Here is a 22045-nt window from a genome sequence, read left to right on the forward strand (position 1 = left end):
ATGACAGAGTATAGTTCGGGCCTCCCCAACCTCGAAAAACTATCCTTAATATACATCAACCACCTAATCCTATGTACATTATCTAGGGTCAAACAGTCCCTCGTTATGATATGATTTAGAGGAATTTCTGTATTAAGCCACATCCTGAGCCAGGCGATTAAAGGTGCAATTCTAATCAAATCTGAGATGTAGCCTTCCCCCAGTTCCATATGAACGGTATAGGACGGGGTTGACTGTGGGACACCCAAAACAGATCTAAAAAATTTATTTTCCGTTGTCTGTATGGGATCGACTCCCCTATGACCCCACAATGAGCAACCATATGATGCAACTGAAATGCATTTAGCTTTGTATATTTTACTGACAGCTGCAATTGGCCTACCCCCCAGTTTTTTAGAAAACCCATGGAGGGCAGCGGATGTTCTGGCCAGCATGGCTGCTCTGCTTTTTACATGAGGACCCCAGCTACCTTTCTCATCAAAGGTGATCCCCAGGTAGGGAAAAGAGGAGACGCATACAAGCTTTTCCTGCCCACAGAAAAAGGTTTTATGAAAAGATTTCCTTGAGGCCAGGCCCATGAGCATAACCTGTGATTTTTTCGCATTTATTTTCAGGTCAAGGGAACCCATAAAGGATTCAAAGGCATCCAGGAGTCGTTGAAGCCCCACCCCAGTTCGAGCAAGAAGAACCGCGTCGTCCGCGTAAAGGAGGACTGGTATACCCTGTTCCCCTGCACGTGGGATGTCGCTTGTAACGCCCCTGAGGGCAGGCTCCAGGGCGTTCACATATAACGTGAACAACAGTGGTGCCAGTATGCAACCCTGTCTGACTCCCCTTTCAGATGCAAAAACATCTGTACACCTTCCATTAGTGGATACTCTAATTTTGGCGGTAAGGCCAGAATGGAGGTCAGCCAATAAATTGACTATGGATCTGTCCAGGCCCATGTCAAGTAATTTTCCCCAGAGCTTAGTTCTGTTGACCATATCAAACGCAGAGGAGAGGTCCATGAACCCAAGGTACATGGACCCATCCTTAGCCCTGGTATATTTCTCGATCAGCAGGTGGAGATTAAGACACTGATCCAGGGTACTTCTTTTGGGTCTAAACCCATATTGCACATTACTCAAGATGTTGTTCTCTGTGGCCCATTCATTCAATTTCACTAATATGACTCTCCCTAAGATCTTAACTGAGGAGTCTATCAGTGAAATTGGCCTATAGCATGCAGGGTCCTGCCTATTTCCTTTTTTAAAAACAGGAATAATTATTGATGTTTTCCATGACTTAGGGATATTGTCACGGTTTAAAGCGTTGAAGACCCTGCAAAGCAGTCTTGACAAGAAGTTAGGGAAGCATTTAAAGGCATCAGCAGGAACATCATCTGGTCCCGGTGCCTTTTTAGTCAGGGTACAATCAATAGCAGCTAATACTTCCTCAACTTCAAAGTGCAAATAATTGCCTATTGGAATATTAGTCTCTTCCTGTGCCCTGTTCTCTGTGTTATACTGGTCTGAGTAGATGTCTCTGAAGTGTTTAATCCAACCCTCATCAGGGATATTAGTTTCTAGGGGGGAGTTATCCTCCCCTGTGAGAAGGGGTTGGTTGACAATCCTCCAGAAATCTCCACTATTTTTTATTATGACTGGATCTGTGAGTTGTGCCCAGGCTTCATCTTTAAGCTGTTTTTTCCTTTCTGCAATGGCCTTTTTATATAAAGCTCTACTAGTACTGATGAGGTCACGATCTTTTAGAACAGTTTTAAGAGCATTGAGCAATGCAGAATGTGCTTTTGAGCATCTGTGATCAAACCATCTTTTAAGAGGTTTCGATTTGGGTTTACTGATCACAGAGAGCCTGCCGTTTATCTTGCTACATATGCTTCTAAATGCAAGGATCACTTCCCCATCATTAGCTTCACTAGATAAACACACTCCAACCTCTTCCTCTGCCTCTAAAAGAACTTCTTGAACAAAGGGTTCTGGGATTATACTATCCCATTTCAGTCTACGTCCCTGGTCCTTAACTTTAAGTGTTCTTTCTTCATGGCAAGGACCATGGTTTCGCCCTAAAAGTTCACTCGCTACTAGATCCATGGAAACTGGATTATGATCACTAAAGGCGGATACCACAGTTCTATACATTAAAACTTTGAATAAAAAACATGCAGAAATAAAAATATAATCAATAATAGAGCCATTGTCTGAGCCCTTAAAAGTAGGGGCCCTGACCCCCCCCTCCCCACAACTGGATTCGTATAGGTTCCATCTTGCGAGGAAGTTTTCTAGGCAACCCCCTGTTTATTATGCTCAAGATGGACCATTGCACAATTAGGAGGGGATTCTGTGTCATCGCAAACACACAAAAGTGAGCAAGGGTGTATATTAAAATCCCCTAGGAAGATGATTTCAAATGCATTAACATCTTCACTATAGACTGACAGAAAATCATCCAATCTACCTAGACTATATGACGTACAGTCAGCAGCGTTGGAATTATAAAAATTAATAAACAAAATGTTGGGAGATTCCGCACGAGACAATTCGACAATAAGACAATGCTCAGATCCTGAGTCACATTTCTTAAGGCTACCTTTGGTGTCAAGTTTAAAGAGGCTTAACAGGCCTCCCTTCGCTCTTCCTGCTGTGCTAGCCACATTCTTTCAAAAATTTCATATCTATGTTATCAGCCACCACACGAACTGCGACAGAACACACAGACAGATGTCAGATCTCCTGAACCACTGCTGACCATACTACTCCAGTTCTAGGGTCTCAAGAAGATCGGGAATAACCGGGCCCAAGTCATCCATGTGTGTCTAGACTGAGTTGGTATCCCAAGCTATTGAGCACGCCCATCGGTCCTCTAATCAGGTGCCTCTTCGGGAGGATCTTCTGTTGCAGCAACGGGAGGGCTCTCCACCGGAACCTGTCAACTTCTACTGCATGGAGCTGGAGCGGTGACAGTTGACAGCTTTCGACCTTCTGCCTGAAGTCTGTAATGTCATCTTGGCAGCCAGACATCCCGCCACCAAGGCTGTATACGCCTGCTGTTGGGGCAATTATGTTGCATGGTGTGCAGAAAAACAGGTTCACCCCCTACGCTCTCTCCCCCACCCCCCCTTCTACGTCCCTTTCTCTAGTACTTCTGTATATTCTTTCTTTTGCCCAGCAGGGCTTTGCTTTGGGAACCTTAAAAGGCTATACTTCTGCCATCTTCACATTTCTGTGGTTGCCAGATCAGTCATCCCAGTTCAAATCCCCAAGTGTACTTAGGTGTTTGAAAGATCTCCAACACACATTCCCTCCTTCACCTGTTATCATGCATCAGTGGGACCTAAATTTAGTATTCACCTTTCTTCCTTTGAGCCGCTACACAACTGTCCTATCAGGCTTCTTACCATCAAAACAGCCCTTCTGGTGGCCATAACACCTACCGAAGGGTCAGTGAGCTCCAGTTTTTGTCATCAAAGCTTCCATACCTCACACAACCCTGGACAAACTGGTCCTTCGCAAATAGCTTCCTTCAGAAGGTAGTCACTTCTTTTCGTATGGGCCAATCCATCACCCTCCCTACCTTTTTTGCTCTGCCACATCCCTCTAAGGAAGAGGAGCAACTCCACCTGCTGGACCCATAGAACGTTGCTGTTCTACCTTGACCGCACAAAAGAGTTCCGAGTGGACGACCGACTCCTCAAGAGGTATGTCTGATCCAAGAAAGGGAAGGCCATGCGGAAACGGACCATCTCCCAATTGATCGTGCTCTGCACTAAATCAGCTATGCATTGCTCAAGAAACAACCCCCAGAGGGTTTGCGTGCTCATTCCACCAGAGCAAATGCTGCCACCACTGCGTTAGCACGCCGAGTCCTGGTCCTGGACATCTGCTGGGCAACAACATGGGCTTCTCTGCAGTGGCGGCTGGTGACATTTGAAAGTGGTGAGCGTAACTGATTGGCATACTGCACCACTCAGAAACCTAAGGGGGGTTCGGAGGGGTTCTATCTCCAAGAAAATTTTGAAAAAAAAGAGTGGACAAATGGTGCATTTTCAAGCAAATTTGAGAAAGTAAAAAGGTTAATAAAGCAACTGTGAAAGTGCAGTTATTACATTAATAAAGAGATGTCATATAACATAGGTATCTGCTTATTCAAGCTTTCTTTCACCGTATAGTCCAGCAGGGTCTTGATACAAGATAGATAAGAGAAAATGCAGTGTGGTCCTTGACCAGGAAGACACTCATATTTCATTGGTAAGAAGTCAAAAGATTGGTCAAATTGAAAACCTGAAATGCAATATGCAATCCAACAATTTGCAAGTACATCTCATCTATGTTCAACAAGCCATGTTTTACCCATGATTGGAATTGTGAATCACCAAATAAACTGAGCCACTGCAATCAAAATCAACCAAAACTGCGGCTCACGGTTACATATTGGCAAAAACAGTATAAAACAGAAACACAGTCTAAATAACTATGAAAGTGACACATTAAAGTTCAAAAGTTCAAAAAGTACTTTATTCGGTTAAAAGACAATAACCATAAAAGCATCAACATGAAATTACAATTTACACAGGAATTATTAAAAGAAAACAATTATAATTCATCCAAACCAATTGTTTTCCGCAGTTTAAAAACATGTTTAAAAAAGCCTAAAACTACTGCAACAGTTAAAACAGTGTCCATTCTCTGCAATTCTAAAAATGCTGGTCGGCATCTATTTACGTTCATTTCTTTGAGGATTGGGATAATACATTTCCTACGTGGTGTATTATAAAATTTACAAAAAAATAAAACATGCATGTCAGATTGGGACGATGATTCATCACACGGGCATAGAGGCAAATCACGCAACCATGAATTCATTTCTGGGAAGGACAAAAGTCTAAAAACAATGTTCAATCTAAAACGGGTCAAGAGAAATCGATCATAATTGGACATCGACAGAGTTAAATACGGCTGTAATTTATCACCACTTAATAACAAAAGATGCGAGGTAACTGTCTTTTTCTTCACTTCCTCTTGTCTTCTTTTCTCTTCCAGGTATTCCATACACAATTTTTCAACAATTTTCTGGGTATATTAACCATTGTGAGTGGGTCATCATAATAATGTTGGCAATTGATTTCTATAGGAAAACGTTTGACATAATACAGCCATTTGAATCGACTCACATTTTCCAGATTCAAAACATCCTTCAACATAGCCCGGTTCACGGTACACTCATTTGTTGTCCATACCCTATGCCACAAGAGGATGGGTTGTGTTCTGATTATATCTGATATGTGAGGTTGTCCAAGTTCAATATGACAGATATAAGTCACAACACTTTGTGGTACTGTCAGGATGTCCCTCATGAACTTATTTTCGGCTATTTGAATTGAATTTATTTTGGAATACCCCCAAAGACCCGAGCCGTACAAAGCTACTGATATACACGTAGCATTATATATAGTTAGGATTTCTCTTATTGGTTTCTTGCCCAGCTTTTTCATAAAATTCTTTAAGGCCATTATTGTTTTTAAGAACAAAAAAGTTCTGGCCTTTACAGCACTTGTCCAAGGCCCTGATTCATGGAACAGAATACCAAGGTAGGGGAAAGTGAAAGTATTTTCCAAAGGAACTTCATTTATATACATTCCTCTCATTTGCTTCCCAGTTCTTTTACCACAGATCATGAAGAAGGTTTTACTGCAGTTGATTTTTAAATCTAAACTCAACATGAACTTATCAAATGATGTTATCAAATTCTGTAGGGCCAATGGAGTCCGGGCCAATAGGACTGCATCATCAGCATACAAGAGTGCAGGGATAGGTCTCTTGCCAACCCTAGGCATATCCCTGTACTCCTGCAACAGACGAGATTCAAGTCCATTTCTATAGACCAGATATAAAAATGGAGCCAGGACGCATCCGTGGCGTTCTCCACGTCCTACACCAAATTTTCTGGTACATTCGCCCCTTTTCCATAACGAACCGATGCTGTGGCCCCTGAATATAATTCTCTTAAAAAGCAAATGATAGAATCTTCCACACCCAGCTCTTTTTAAAATTGCCCACAATTTAACATGTGACACACAGTCGAATGCCGATGTGAGGTCGACAAATATAAGGTACAGGCGTTCACCCTTTACCCTGGTATATTTTTGATGAACAATCAGTAAATTTAAACCTTGTTCGATTGTTCCTATGCCCTTCTGGAATCCATACTGCAGGTCACTCACTATCCCATTTTCCTCTGCCCAATTTTGGAGTCTTGACAGGATGACTCTGCCAAGGATTTTTATAGACGAGTCTAGAAGGGAGATTGGTCTACAACAAGCACAATTTTGTCTATCTCCCTTCTTATATATTGGTACAATAACCGAGGTAAACCAAGACGGATTTAATCCCCTTGCTAGTGCTGCATTAAAAAGCTGTACCAGCATGAGGCCCCAGATCTCGCTGTTTGCTTTATACAAGTCTGCTGGGATCCCATCAGGACCTGCGGCCTTGCCACCCTTTGTTCCTTTCAGACCCATCATAACTTCTTCCAAAGTTACCACAAGCTTCTGGGCCCCAACCCCTATATCACCCAATGTACTAGGACCTATTATAGGTATTTCATCTTGGGACCTGTAAAGGTTAGAAAAAAGTTTGTCCTCAGAAATTGCAATCTCGATGTGCGCCTTTGTGTTATTGTAAAGAAAAGGGGCATTTACGGCCCTCCAAAATGCAGATGCATCCTTAGACTCTGACGCTGCACATAGGACTTCCAGGGCCTCCTTTTTTATGGCATTTTTCCTATGCATCATTGTATGTTTTTCTCAAACCTCTCATTTGGCAGGTATCTCGGGGTTTCTTATGAATAGCATGTCTCCAGTCAGTCAATGCCCTTGTACATGCATTATCAAACCAACTCTTATTACCCTTTGTCCGCTTATTTACCTCCACCCGCAGACTATTTTTAATTGAAGAAGCTATGATGTTAAAATGTTCTATTATCTGCTCGCTATCAGAGTCCTCACTCAGGCATATCGCGAAACTGTCAAAACAGTTTTTCAACAATTTGCCTAGGAATTTTTCTGGGACCACCTTACACCAATTAAGAGTATACCCATTTTGCTTCCCAAGAATCACATCAGGGACTGTACGCGAAAGGGTCCCATCGTTATGATGCTCAAAAAATGGGTTTTCGATCTCCATTCTTTGAGGCCAGTGGTCACTTAGTGGTAACTCTATGGTCTTAAACCTCTTAATCTTGTAGCCATAATTATTTGAGGAAATAATGAAGTCAATGGGGGTCAAGGCACCTCTGCCAATGAATGTGGGTACAAAGGGAGCTGGTTTTTGGGCAATTTCATTTACATATCCCAAGTCATACGTAAACAATATTTCATTAAGTACGTCCCCAATCAAAGAGTGGTCAAAGTGTGTTAAATTAATCTCCTGCTCTAGCATTAAACCACAGATGCCTTGTTTGCCCTTTTTGCAAAGTAGACAATTAAAATCACCCCCCAAAAAAATTATTACTTCCCTTTCATTATTGTCTATTTCATGTTGTATATCCTCCCTCAGCATTTTTAAAATGCTCAGTTTCATTTTTCGGGATATTATTATAAAAATGTATAACAACGAAATGTATTCCCTTCTTGCTATCTATCGTTACTACTTGATAGTAGCTGCACTTAGGCGCAAAACGGACTGCTCATACTTGAGCTGATTTAAGAGGTACGTAATTAACCCACCCTTTGCTCTCCCGTATTGGCCCCCCACTGCCGGTGTAAAAAAACTTCTATAGCCACTTATATGTACTGGGTCAATGGACCATGTTTCTTGCAAAGCCAAAATATCTGAACCATTTATTAAACTTTCCCAGGATGGATTTTTAATTTTCTGCCTTAATCCTGCCACATTACAGAACAAAAGAGTACAGGATTTCCTATTCTCATTTACTCCATATTCACACAAAAGGGCATTACCCGAATCCTTTGCACATGACGGGGAACTAGCTCCTCCACATTTTCCCCCCATCTTTTGGTCAAAGTTACTATTAATCTCATGACACTCCTCGTTATTTTGGCCGTTGGCCTCTATGGACAAGATTTCTATTTGGTTAATGTCATCATTACCCTCCAGCAGCATATATTCTACTATATTCCCCATAATTGTATCAGGATTCTCCCTTATTCCTAGCGTTTTAATGGGTAGAGTATCCTTTTTAAGTCAGTCCACAAAATCAAGGCCCGAAAATACATCAAACCGATTGTGGGTAGGTATATTATAGGCAGATAAGGCTATACCTCTATTATCTCACAGGTAGGGATTTTCATAATTCGGACCTAGAGTTGGAAGGTGGGTCAACCTTGGATAGAAATTAACTGATCTCTGTGGTTGGGAGAAGGTAAATTGATTACGCCCATAATATTCAAGTCCGAGCCTATTTGCAGACTGCCTTCCTGGTACACGGTCTTTCAAATAAGGAGCTGGTGTTTGCGGATAAAAATAGCTAAGATAGTGTGTGGAGATAGAATCGCTGCTTCTCACGTCATACCAATCCCCAATATGCCTCGTGGCTCTATGATCTTTAAAATTTACGATGATTACATCCCCCTTCCTGTCTTTAGGTCGTGAGCCCACCCAAATTGAACGCCTCACATTTAAAATTTCCCCATTGATATGGGCAGGCAAGGATCTATTGTTACACAACCAATGGACAACTTTATTTCATAAGGCTCGATGGTCTTCCTTAATGCCTAGAGGGAGCTCAGGGACACCTGCCATGACAATCGCATAAGGGGCAACTTCTGGCGGTAGATCTACTCTTCTGTGTAGTTGTCGATTTATATTATGCAGGTCCTTTGCCCCATTGTCCTTATCAGCCTTACTTTGCGAGTGATCCACTTCTTGTTCCGGATTTATTTTATCCCCCCTTTGATCACCTTCTTTACGTGCAGGTGGTGCTTTAGATGCAGGCTTCCTCTCTGACGTGAATGATGTCTGTACTTTTTTGGGGGAATCACAAGTTAGCTTTTTCCCTTCACAATTACGTTTTATAGAGAGACTAGGACATGATGGACATTGTTTCGTTTGTGGCATTGTATTAGCAGTTTATACACTGGGGTTTATACTAGTTAATCCTTTTGCCAAATCAGATAATAAAAGTGTATTTCTTTCAACTTTTTTATCGATCGAGTCTAAATGCGTGCTGATCCTCCTTACCCTTTCTAAAAGGGGCAATATCAATGATCTTACCAAGATTTCAATTTTTCCCAACAGACCCACCTCACTGGTAGAACGGTGAGTTGATATTAGGGGGACCGTAGGATGAGTCAATGAATCAGCAGTATTTAACACTATTGAGGTTGACCTCTTTTTTCGCATTTTAGCTTGAAGAGTCTTTAAGGGACCACCCCTTCTTTTTTTAGTTTTAACCTTGGGAGGTGTCCTCTGACTTATATTTGTAGGAGATGGAATAGATAATCTAGGGGAATTTGATAGCCCCTCGTTGTCACTACTAATGGACACACTCAGCAAAGAGTCATCAGTATTAGGACCGGCCAACCTTTCTCCTTTATCCTTAGCATCTCCGCTAGTTGGTTGTCTGTTCTGTCCTTCTGTATAGTTTGTAGGAGTTGGCGAAAGCGCAGTCCCTATTTGCCCCAAGGAAGATCGCTTTCCAATTATTAAATCCAAAGAGGGACCGCTATCTAATTTGGCTGTATCAGCTCTTTTTTTGCTATTTCTCCCCCCACGTTTTAGTAGTGCTTGTATGCATTTCCTCACCGATCTCAGTGCTGGCGTTGCCTGCTCTGTTTCCTCAATAGAGGTATCTAGCTGATCTTCAAGCCTCTCTGCATGCACCTGGACTATTTCAATTATAACACCCTTATCACTAATGGGCATGGCTGTGTCCACCACTGTGAGAGGCACCTCTTCCTGTGACGAAAAAGGGCTCCCTCGACCTAGAGAGGCCCTTCTATCGTTATTAATCTGATTGACCTTTTTAATCAAATAATTGTCCAAAGTACCTAGCCCAAAAGCATTTTTATCAATTTTATCTCTAGACATTGAATCGTCAGAAGCGGTCGCTCCTCTTCACGCTGCCTCCCCGACCTTCACTGTGGTATCGTGACCTGCTTTCAGCTGCGCCCGATTTGCAGAATTATTTATTTACATAGCGCTCCATTACCTTACTAGTTGTGCAGTTTGTCATAGCAGCGTAGCGCTAGTCCCAATTGTACTAATTAGCATATTAGCATAGCGCTAGCCCTCCATAGCGCGCTGTAACGCTCAGCTTTATTTGTTGTGCCTGCATTTCACTATTTTGATTCTTTGTGCCCAAATACAAGTATCTTAGCGTGTTATTCATACTCTGTGCCCCAACACTGCATAGAATTTGGCCGACTGCCATCTTGTTTATTATCTTGTTGTTGTTTAGCCTTCCCTCCCCGGATCTCCACCCCGCCTCCCGCCTCCCAGCTGCTCCGCCCTCGCCCCTCCCCCTCCACTATCTATATATGACCGATGTCTTTCCGCGCCGAAGGTGCACCAAAGGTAAGCCCATCTGCGCCCGTCCGCGCCTGGACCGCGCCCAGCGCCAGACCCTCTGGCCCCCGCCGTACCAAGTCCACTAGATTCACATATGATGCCGCAACACTCCACGCCCTCAACCCCGGACGCACACCACAATGCTGCGAAGCCACCCCAGGACGTACCCACGGCCCATTCGCCTGTCACACCTGCAAGTTCACCTGCTTCAGGACCCTCTCCAAATCCACTTCCTCCAAACATAGCTCCGACTCTAACCACCTGAAGTGCATCCTGCTAAACACCCGCTCGATCCACAGACACGCCACTGAACTCTGGGACCTACTCGACACTGTGTCACCGGACATCGCCTTCCTTACAGAAACATGGATGAACACATCATCAGCACCCGACATCACCATAGCCATACCGGACGCTTACAAGATCATCCGAAAAGACCGCACCGTCCAAATAGGAGGAGGCATCGCCATCATCCATAGGAACACCATCAAAATCACGACCAGCTCCGACGACAATCTTGCAACCGCCGAACATCTCCACTTCCAGATCCACACCGACCCTAGGACCACACTTAGAGGCACCCTCATCTACAGGCCTCCAGATACCCGCACTCAATTCAGCGATGACATCACTGACTTCGTCAGCCCACATGCCCTCGCCTCCGAGAACTACATTCTATTAGGAGACCTCAACTTCCACCTTGAAAACAAACACGACCGCAACACCAACTCCCTTCTGGACAACCTGGCCAATCTCGGACTCAAACAACTTTTGGACACCCCCACCCATGTAGCCGGGCACACGCTTGACCCTATCTTCACCTCCAGCAAGCACATCTCCTTCGACCGCACCACAGCTCTCCATTGGACGGACCACAGCTGTGTTCACTTCAGCTACAAAACCACCTTGACCCACAACCGCCCACAACCTATTCCTCGAAGAAACTGGAACAAAATCACCTCCCGACCAACTCCTCACATCACTCAACCAAAACCCTCCCACCCTCTCATTGGACCCAAACCAAGCGGCCACCAACCTCAAGCAATGGATCACCCACAGCGCTGACGAATTAGCACCCCTGAAAAAGCACCAGATCATTTCAGGCCGCAAAAAGGCCCCCTGGTTCAATGATGACCTTAAAAAATCTAAGAAGCTATGCCGCACCTTAGAGAAAACATGGAGAAAAAACCAAACCACCGACAACATGGCCACCCTCAAGGCGGCCACCCGCAAACACCACCAACTGATTCGTTCCACCAAGAAATCAGCTTTCAAGGATCGTCTCGACAACAACGCCCACAACAGCAAGGAACTTTTCAACATCGTCAAAGAATTCACCAACCCCGCCGCAGCATCTAACGACATCACTCCCTCCCAAGACCTCTGTGATGCGTTATCCTCCTTCTTCTACAACAAAATTGCCGACATTCACAACAGCTTCGAGAACACTCCCTGCGAACAACCCTCCCCACCCCCCTCAGATCCTACACCGCCAACTAATAACCTCAGCGGCTGGAACCCAATCACCACCGAAGACACCACCCGCTTAATGAACTCAATCCACTCTGGCTCGCCAACCGACCCCTGCCCCCACCACATCTTCAACAAAGCTGACTCCATCATCGCACCCCATCTCCGTGATGTCATCAACTGCTCTTTCAACTCTACCACCTTCCCAGAAAGCTGGAAACACGCCGAACTCAGCGCCCTCTTGAAGAAACCCACAGCAGACCCCTCTGAACTTAAAAACTACCGACCCATATCCCTCCTCCCCTTCCCCGCCAAAGTCATTGAGAAAGCCGTCAACAGCCAGCTCGCCGCCTTCCTTGAATCCAACAACTCCCTCGACCCCTCACAGTCCGGCTTCCGAGCCAAACACAGCACCGAAACCGCCCTCATCGCAGCTACAGACGACATCCGAACGCTACTGGACAATGGAGAAACAGTGGCCCTCATCCTACTCGACCTCTCCGCCGCCTTCGACACAGTCTGCCACAACACCCTTATACAACGCCTCAGCAACATCGGCATACAAGGAAAAGCCTTGGACTGGATCATCTCATTCCTCGCCGGCAGAACTCAGAGTCCGACTTCCCCCATTCAACTCAGAGGCCACTGAAGTCATCTGTGGAGTACCACAAGGATCATCACTCAGTCCCACCCTCTTCAACGTTTACATGAGTCCTCTCGCCTCCATCGCGCGTCAACACAACCTTAACATCATCTCTTACGCCGACGACACCCAGTTAATCCTTTCCCTCACCAAAGACCCTAACACCGCCAAAACCAATCTTCACGAAGGCATGAAAGAAGTAGCCGAATGGATGAAACATAGCCGCCTAAAACTCAACTCAGACAAAATGGAGGTGCTCATCCTAGGATCCTCCCCCTCTGCCTGGGACGACTCTTGGTGGCCTTCCGCTCTGGGCACAGCACCCACACCCACAAACCACGCACATAACCTGGGCTTCATCCTAGACTCCTCTCTCTCGATGTCCAGACAAGTCAACGCAGTCTCATCCTCCTGCTTCAACGTACTTCATATTCTCAAAAAGATCTTCCGCTGGATCCCCCTCGAAACAAGAAAGACTGTCACCCACGCACTGGTCACGAGCCGACTGGATTATGGTAACACACTTTACGCCGGAATCACAGCAAAATTACAGAAAAAACTCCAACGCATCCAAAACGAATCAGCGAGGCTCATATTGGACATCCCTCGCCAAGATCACATCACCGGACACCTAAAAGACCTCCACTGGCTTCCCGTCAACAAGAGAGTTACATTCCGTCTTCTCACCCACGCACACAAAGCCCTCTACAAACTAGGACCCGAATGCCTCAACACTCGACTGTCCTTCTACACACCCACCCGCCAACTTAGATCGTCCAATCAAGCCCTCGCCGCAGTCCCGCACATCCGAAAATCCACCATGGGTGGCAGATCCTTCTCCTTCCTGGCGGCCAAGACCTGGAACTCACTCCCCACTCACCTCCGCCTTACTCAAAACCACATCTCCTTCAGAAAAGAACTTAAAACCTGGCTATTCGACAAAAATTGAACCCCCCTTCCCCAAGCGCCTTGAGACCCACTGGGTGAGTAGTGCGCTGTATAAATCCCTGAACTTGAACTACACTATGGGAAGCCAATCTGATAAAAACAAACCTAAGGCTTTCGGCGCACCTTACACATACACCAGGAATTAAGTTATAAAGTCTTACTGTGAAACAAATAGTCCTTCCCTGAACATCCAGAGTCTGTGGCCCAGCCCAGTCTCTTCAGGCCTCTGAGGGTCACAGAGGGCCCGCCCTTTGCCCGGGCTTCGCCCGGCTACTCCCGCGCGCGACTCGCGGGGCGAGAGGCATTCCCCTCTTTTCAGGCGCCTCCGGGCACAATGGTGGCGTCAGAGACGCGACTTGACCGCTGGGACACCTGGGAGGTGTAGTGTGGGCCCCCTGCGGTGGCTGCAGGCGATGTTGCGGTGTCTAAATACAGCCGTTTCCCTCACGGCGTCGTCTCCCGAAGCTGGTGGCACAAAGGACAGGAGCAGTTTCCCTCACGGCAGGGTGAGTGTAGAAGTGACACATAAATATTGACCATGCAACTCAAACTCAGAAATTCCTGATCCAATTTACTGTCAAAGTAGGCCTCCCACGTGTCATTTCATGTGGGTTAAGTGCAGTCTACAAAGCATGATTTGCCTAAGCAAATTACCATTCTCTCATATTTAAAAATTCCTCTAGCAGACAACATTTTAAGTTACCCCAAAGTGGGGCAAAATTTTACATTCCAACATTCAATGGTCTGTTCCAGTGTCTGATTATAGTAGACATAACTGTGTATGTATGCTCATACCTATAACTGTCTTACTTCCTATGTCTTTTTCTCTCTCTAGCTCAACATACTCGTTATACCCCCCTCTCTTTCTGCCACAATCTCTCATTCTGGCTCTGCTCAGCTCCATCTCTCTCTGTTTCTCGCTTTGTAAAAAGTGCAAAATAAAGTGACAAACGAAAAGCAAAGCCATTGTGATCAGGAAGTCTAGCTTTGTCTTCACACAGAAGGTAATAGAAAGTAGAGTAGCCAGCAACTCACTCCCCCTTGCACGACCGCCATATTAATAAATAAAGCGCATGTGACACTAGAACTAAAGTAAAACATCGCGCACAGGACATTTTCCATATCTCGTGCAGACAAAACAAGAATGAACGTTGAACATCAAGCGCTGCGAAAGGTGCGGCCGCCATAATTACAGTTAAAAAGAAAATGCTGCGCCTTTCAAGCTCCATTAATCTTCTTGACGAGATTACGTGCAGTAAATGATCCCTCTTTCCTGACATGGGACATTGGGAAGCACCATCTTAAAGGCTGCCCGCTTTGACAGCAGCACCTCCGCACCTATGAATCCGCCTTATTTATTGGACGTGTGCAGAGCTGCAGCCGGGCCTGTGCGCACAGGGGTGGCGCGGCCAGGCGGTGTACTCCGAGTACTCTTCAGGGTTCAATGGCATCCTATGCCGCCTGACGCAGAGAGGCCTGCCTGGGAGAACCAGGCCCAGGGTGCGACAGCCCAGCTTCAGGCACACACACACAAGCACAGCACATTGCACCAAGGGCTCTTAAAAGCGACGGAAGAGTCCAGCACAATCACACACTACACCAAGGACAAATAAGCACTTGCAAGGCGAGTGGCACGTTGGCATACACTCACTTATCATACTGCACAAACAGGTACGCATAGGTATAGTGACACAATCGTAGACAGAGGTTATGTTCTGCATAACTCTGATGCCACGGAAGGCAACGGCCATGAGCCAGTGTTGGGTGGGTGATGTGGGCCTGAAGGGCGGGTGGTCCCTTGCTGGGGAATGATGCTGCTCCCTTGGCAGGATGGTCCCATCGAAGTTAGCAAGGTCAGGTGGCTGGCATGCGCCTCTTAAGCATGTGAAAAGGATTCACTTCAGGCCGCACTCTCCAAATGAGCTGGGCCGACATCTGAGCAGAGGTTGAAGAATATTAAACTGGAATAAAAGTCATTGGTTTATTACATTATTTAACTGCACTTCACGTCATGAATCAGCGGTCTTCGCCGGGTTAAATATGTGGAAGCACAAAAGTGTAGGAAAGCTGTATTACAGCCTCACTAAAGAGAGCACTTCAGTGCTCCCTTCATTCAGAGATGTGGGGCTGGCATGGAGGCTCCGTGCTCCTCCGGCCATAAGATGGCTAAGGCTGGTCCCATCCATCAGCCGCCCCACAACTGGCACTTCATCCTACTGGCCCCTCATTTTACCGGTCCTATTGTATAGGCTCAGAGCTTCCGTACAATTCTGTTGCGGCAATTTGGAGGTCCATTCTGGTACACACACTCGCCCAGAAGCTGCTCACAGCTGCACTAAGCATTTTAAAATGTGAAACATAAAATAAAGTGTGGCAAAAATAAAAATAAAAAATTCGTTTGTTAGGCATAAATGCATGTAAATCAAGTGGAAAACGAAACATACAATTTTGGCCATAAGGGAATGCAGATTAACGCCTGGCATGAACGCTTGAGTGGCGCTTTTTGCACACATGAATCATGAACAGTTGGAAAAGGTAAACTAGGCCAGACTGGAGCTTTGTGGAGTTAGATAACCGCACCAGCCAGCCCGCTTATTGCTGACCCACGCAGTTATTATGAACTGGGCTTGGATCGAAGACATCTGTCTCCTTAGTCCTTTGCTATGGAAATTGGCGTAGGCCCGGCTAATTTGTTTACTTTATGCAGTGCAGTTAATAAAGAGTTTTTTTCTTTGGTTGCCTGTCACCAACCCATAAAGTTGTTTGACTTACATGTTCATACAAACTGTACCCTCTGACGGAGCAACTAATTACTATTCTGTGTTCAGGAGGTACATTGATAACCTATTGAAAGGAAATGCTGTATTTACCGACATTGCAACAGTGTGTGTGTGTAAGAGAGAGCATGGTGAAGTGAGTGATGCAAAGAAGTACAAGCAGAAAGGAGATTGAAGAGGAAGGACCTGTTATGTTAGATATGGAGATAGAAGATTTCAGAAAGATGTCAGGCGGAAAGTGTCACCACGAGAGACTGCAGATGAAAAGCATATAAAGGTGAGAACATTAGTGAGGAACTCCAAACAAAGCCAGTCGCGGTTCATGGGGGGAGGGGGAAATGCAGCGGGGGTTTAAAACAAAATAAAAGCACTCCTACCTGACCAAGTCTGCGCCGCCTCTGGTATGTTGGCGCCTACTTATTAATTAAGCAAGTAGTTCAGTGCGGGCAAAATCATGTAGAACATCTGTCAGGGGGCTCGCAATAGGGTGCGCATCTCAGGAAAACATAGCGGGTTCGTTAAAATGAGGAGCAGGAAGCAAAGCCTCGTGAACGCTGAGCAAAGAACTTTTGTATCTAAACATCTACAATGCAACGACAACCTCAACCGTTCGAAATGCGGAAACCAGCGTGATACATGTTATTACAACCCTCAGAAGTAAACAGCACGCGCTTTACAGAGAGCCCATATACCACAATTGAGCTTCAAAGACTCCGTAAACACAATGGGCATCAACTCTGTGTCCGCCTGCCGTACATTCAGGACTGGGAAGCGGGGCTCTGCTGGGATGGCCGGAAGTCCTTCCACAGGTCTGCCCAAGCGCGTCTGACGCGCACTGGCATGGACTCAGGCTAGGAAGAACAGCCGCTGGTAACCCCTCTCAGCCAATCCTGGCGCTGCTCAGCGCCAGGATTGACTAAGGGCACTGTTACTCTCTGCCCGCCTGCCCATTAGGAGACGAGGTTTGAGCCTTTGCTCAACCCTCGCTCTCCCAAAGAGCATGCGCAAGGCAGTGCAAACACAAGTGCACATGACTGGGCATGGCTGAAAAATTTGCCGACCTTGCCCACTCATGCGCACTTGTGCTGCTTCCTGCCCATGACAATGCCTGTCAGTCAACACGACGCCGGACCGCCCATGCCCTTCAGACTCTGAAGGGGGTGGGCGGTCCGATGTCATGCTGACTTACATGATTGGCATTTTTCCCTCAGCGTCTCAGAACTTAAGTAAACTGAGAGTTTACTTAAGTTTTGAGACGCTGAGGGAGCCGAGCTGCAGGCACGGGCAGGGGGGCAAAGCCCCCAATGGGTGCACCGCCACTGCTTCTCTGCACACGTTCATGAAGTACTACTGCCTGGATAGTCTGGTCCATCTGGACAGGTACTTTGCCCATTCAGTTCTGCAGGACATTTTGTTGTGAAATAGTTTCGCAAACCTACCTCCGGGGAGGTATTGCATGGATACCTATTCTAAGGTTAGGATTCTGCGGCTAGAAATCTTTATTAGATGAACAAGTTGCTTACCTTCAGTAACACCAAATTTGTTCGAGACTATCAAGCTGTAAATTCCTTACCGACTCACCCATCCTCCCCACTCTTCGAACAGATTTTGATGGGCAGGGCAGTTCCCCTTTCAGGGCCCTAGTTTTACATACCAGTGGTCACTGTTCTTCGTGGCTTGGTGCTCCTGATGTGGAAATTCCTAGAAAGAAACTCACATCAGTGCGCTGGGGTGGCACCAATATAGGCACCGCGTATGTTTCTGCTGGCGCAGGCGACACCGATGATAGCAAGTGAAGCTGAAGGACGCTACCTACCGGCGTGCAGGGGTACTGCTCATGAAAATTTTCTGAATCCAGTGTGACGTCTGGGGGATAATACTAAGATCAAGAATCTGCAGCTAGATAGATTTTCTACAAGATATGGTGTTATCGAAGGTCAGTAATCCACCTCCACCTTCTCCAACATTAACTTAAAACCCTCCCTCAATGGCTGTTAATTTTTTTTAATTGTTTTATTTTTGTGTGAGGTCCTTGCTGCTTGAGTTTTCCACTGGGCCGCTCCTTTCTCTTTATTGCATGTTGTACTCATTTTTGTTCATAATTTACCCCCAAAAGATTTGTATCTGCCACCTTGTACCCGTAAATAATCAATTAAAAGAAACAAATGGCAACCATATCATGACACACAGAAATGGTGACTCATGCTCACATATAAGTCATCACAATGAGGCATTCTATTTTTTTTGCTTTTCCGCTTAAGCATGCAAACATATATTCTTCCCAATGGGAATAGCACTGGCAAGGCCAAAAGTTGAAAAGGGGGAGACCTTTTGGCTTTGCTAAGGCTTGTTAATTAGTGGAAGGGTAAGTGTTTGTAATTTGGAAAGAAAATACGAATAGTTAACCACACTGTACTTTCCTTCTTAGTCTGGTACCCTAAAATGTCCTCGAATCGTATATAAAGTTGGACTGACATTTTTGTCAGAAGCTAATTGTCATATTTTTCTTTTTAAGAGTCTGGTTCAGACTTCCCGGACAGTAACCAGATTCCCTCAGAAGATGTCGGCTTTGCTACTGGAGAGGATAATGGAAGGTAAATGTTTGTTTTCTGAAAATCATATTTGAACGGATTTTTAAGACATTGAAACGTGAAAGAGAACATATCCTGTTCTGAGAGAAGAGTTGTGGATATTCGAACTAAAAAGAGATTTTCTAAACGTGACTTGTCTTTTCTGTTGCTAGGTAATGTGCTGGAGAGAAGTTAACTTGTGATTTATAGAACCGGAAAACAACACTAAACTACGTGCATGTGCGAGGAGGGCCTGCACAAGAGGTGTGCTCGTTTGTGTGTCTTTCCATTCCAAAGCCCGGTTGCAAAGTGCTGAATAGTACATAAGTGTGTCATGTGAACATGTCTAACGCAGCTTCTATCGAACTCGGATTGGAAAAAATACAAATGAAACAGAAATAGATTTGTCATTGCATTGAATTCAATATTTATGTTTTAGCTGAAGTATTTGCTTCAGTTATAACGTTTGAAACCGCCACGTTTGAAGCTCCACTAAGACGGATTGTTTGCACCTTTTAACAGTGTCAGTTATGCCTTCCATTTGGAGTGAAAAGCAAAACATACCTATAATTACTTGATTAAGGCCACACTAACTCGTTCTAATTTCGAAATGGCCTCATTCATCAGTACAACTGCTATGTTTTGGGGTGCTTCACTAACTCACATTTTGGGGTATACATTGATGCAGGTTTTTGTCTTTTGCCCTATTTTAGTCATTTGAAAATTTATACAAATGCTCTTCATACCATATAAGCTGAGACTATAGTAGCTCCGTTGGCAAATCACTCCTGAAAGCTTATGGTTTTTTATTGAATGAATAGATTAATAATATAGAAGGTCTGGAGTTGAGTACATGTATATATTTGCCTTTAAATGTAAGATATAAGTTGGGCAATCACTAAAATGACCACAGAAACCTACGTGTTTAATATATTGGTGTTGAAATCAAACTTTTAGTTCCAGCCATATGATGTCTGTAATTCATACTGTAGTAGAAATAAATTGACATAGCCCTCATTAAAAGTATATTTTTACAAAAACATTCTACGATTGGAACCCCCTTTTATTTTAATTGTTTAAACCTCAATGGCGAACCACATGTCCCTTTTTCATTTGTGTTTATTTTGGACCAACAAAAATAATTTGCTATCCCTATATTGCATTCATGAAGCTGCTCTAAAGTATTCTGAAAACAGATTGAAATATACAACCTGGCTATTCATCTAATTGCTTGAATTTTAATTGGTGGTAAGAGTTACATGCTGTCATGCCAATGTTTGTCATCTCACAGTTTCTGTATGTGTAAAGATAAAAAATGTCACTTATATATGTAATTTGTGTGTTTTAATTTAATCCTCTGTATTGATATAGTTTGTTTGCACTTTTTGTTAATAAATTGAACAAAAAATCTGTATTTGTGGTTTTGTCCATCCTTAAAGCGATGCAAACAGGAAAAGTATGCCTTGTATGGGTTCAGATGGAAACTGTTTCTTCTGTTCTTATGGACAACAACTTCCTTCAGGTGGACCCAGCTCCTTCATGATGGGCTTACATCCATTTCTTATATCTCAACAAAATGCAATATGGTATGCCACTCATATGGCCCATCTGACCACAGGAGATCCAGCATAAAAATAACAAAGATGTGATCATCAAAATAGCCCCAATAGGCAAAAGTCCAAAAACAACTTTGGTCTTCCTGAGGAGCCATGGGGTAAGAATGGGAAAGCAGAGAACGAACGAGAAATCTAAAGCAATTAACAATACTTAAGGGACTGCCTCCTCTAGTTCTCTCTGCCACCTCTTACCTAAAGACAGGGGCGGCCTTAGGCATGTGCAAGCTGTGCACCTGCACAGGGCCACCGAACCCCAGGGGCCACCACGCCAATATATATCTTTAATATATTAATCCTCTGAGGATGGATACATATTTGCGTGGTGGCCCCTTACAGGGATTTGGCGGCCTCCGGCTCTGTTCCACTTCAAAACACCTTCCTGAGGGGGGCTCCGCCCTGCCTGGACCCCCTCTTCCGGGGCCCCCTACCTACGCTCCCTGCCCAGGGCCACCATGAGCCTAGAGCCGCCCCTGCTAAAGAGCACCCCTTAGCCCTACCCCTCCTATCCTGTATCGACTCCCATCTTCCCAGGACGCCCTCTGCAATAGACTAAAGCCTGTCAACATAGGATTAACTCAGTATCAAGTTGCAGACCCTCTAGAAAAGTACTGGGCAAGTCTGCATGTATGAATTCAGATCTTTTACCTTGGTGTTTCACTCTAATTAGGAAGTCTTACAGTCCACTTGAAGTCAAGTCTCTATCGATATCTAGCAAATCTCAATTTCTTGGCGGGATGCAAGTGCTCCAATCCAAGTAGAAAAATATTCAAGACTTACTCATCAAAAGCACCTTCGCTTGTGAAGCTGTGCTTCTCTTCTGGTCCCTCCAGTTTTGTGACTACACCACCACTATTACAGTTTCCATAAACGTTTACACCATCCAGGTTCCTAACCGACATCTGCCAATTGATTACATTCGTTTTGTATGACCAGCGACTCTCAAAGCACTCACTATTCATTCATAAACGTCTTCAGCCAAGGCTTCGTTTAAGATACATTCCATACTAGTTTAACTGTAATCACTGCAGCCCTGTTTTTTCTTGTTCATGCTAGCTGTGCTAAAACTGATGACCAAGCAGAGCCTCTCTTTCACATCTTGACTTCGAGTCATGTGAGCTACATTGAAAGCGTGTTTGTAAAACACTATGTTTTCACTTCTGAAGGATACTTTTAAGTCCAAATTCCTCATCTTTTGAATAATCCCCGGCACCAGACTGAATGTAGAAAATTTCAGCTGCAGTGCTCCAGCATTCCAACAGGTTTCATACTGCCCCACAATTGGCGTGTGGAGCCAAATGTAAGAACCACCCCCATCCCTTGCGCACTGACTTTATTTCCTTTCTTTCTTCACCTATCGCTAAAAGCAGAGATCTGCTTTCAATTTTATTGCTCTTCCAAATGCTAGTGTACTATTTCCATTCCAAAACTACAGCTCTCAAACTGTCCCTGGACTAGAAGAAGCAGATGTAAGTAATGGACCTGCATGAGGTGT

General features: G+C 44.8%; 1 protein-coding gene across 6 annotated transcripts in view; it reads left to right on the plus strand.

The window, feature by feature from the left end:
* The window catches only part of TRIM37 (tripartite motif containing 37), a 1151903-nt gene extending 1131554 nt beyond the window's left edge, over positions 1 to 20349 (plus strand). For 4 of the 6 annotated variants that reach the window (XM_086954978.1, XM_086954980.1, XM_086954981.1 and 1 more), the window contains exons 24-25: positions 18883 to 18961; positions 19111 to 20349. In XM_086954978.1, coding sequence (XP_086811104.1) covers positions 18883 to 18961; positions 19111 to 19114 — 83 coding nt within the window. In that variant the 3' untranslated portion in view covers positions 19115 to 20349. Of the gene's footprint in view, positions 1 to 18882; positions 18966 to 19110 lie in introns of those variants that run through there. The other 2 variants (XM_086954979.1, XM_086954982.1) reach the window with 1 other exon arrangement.
* Positions 20350 to 22045: the final 1696 nt, after the last annotated feature.

Source organism: Lissotriton vulgaris, chromosome 2_1 (assembly GCF_964263255.1).
Source record: "Lissotriton vulgaris chromosome 2_1, aLisVul1.2, whole genome shotgun sequence".
NCBI lineage: Eukaryota > Metazoa > Chordata > Amphibia > Caudata > Salamandridae > Lissotriton > Lissotriton vulgaris.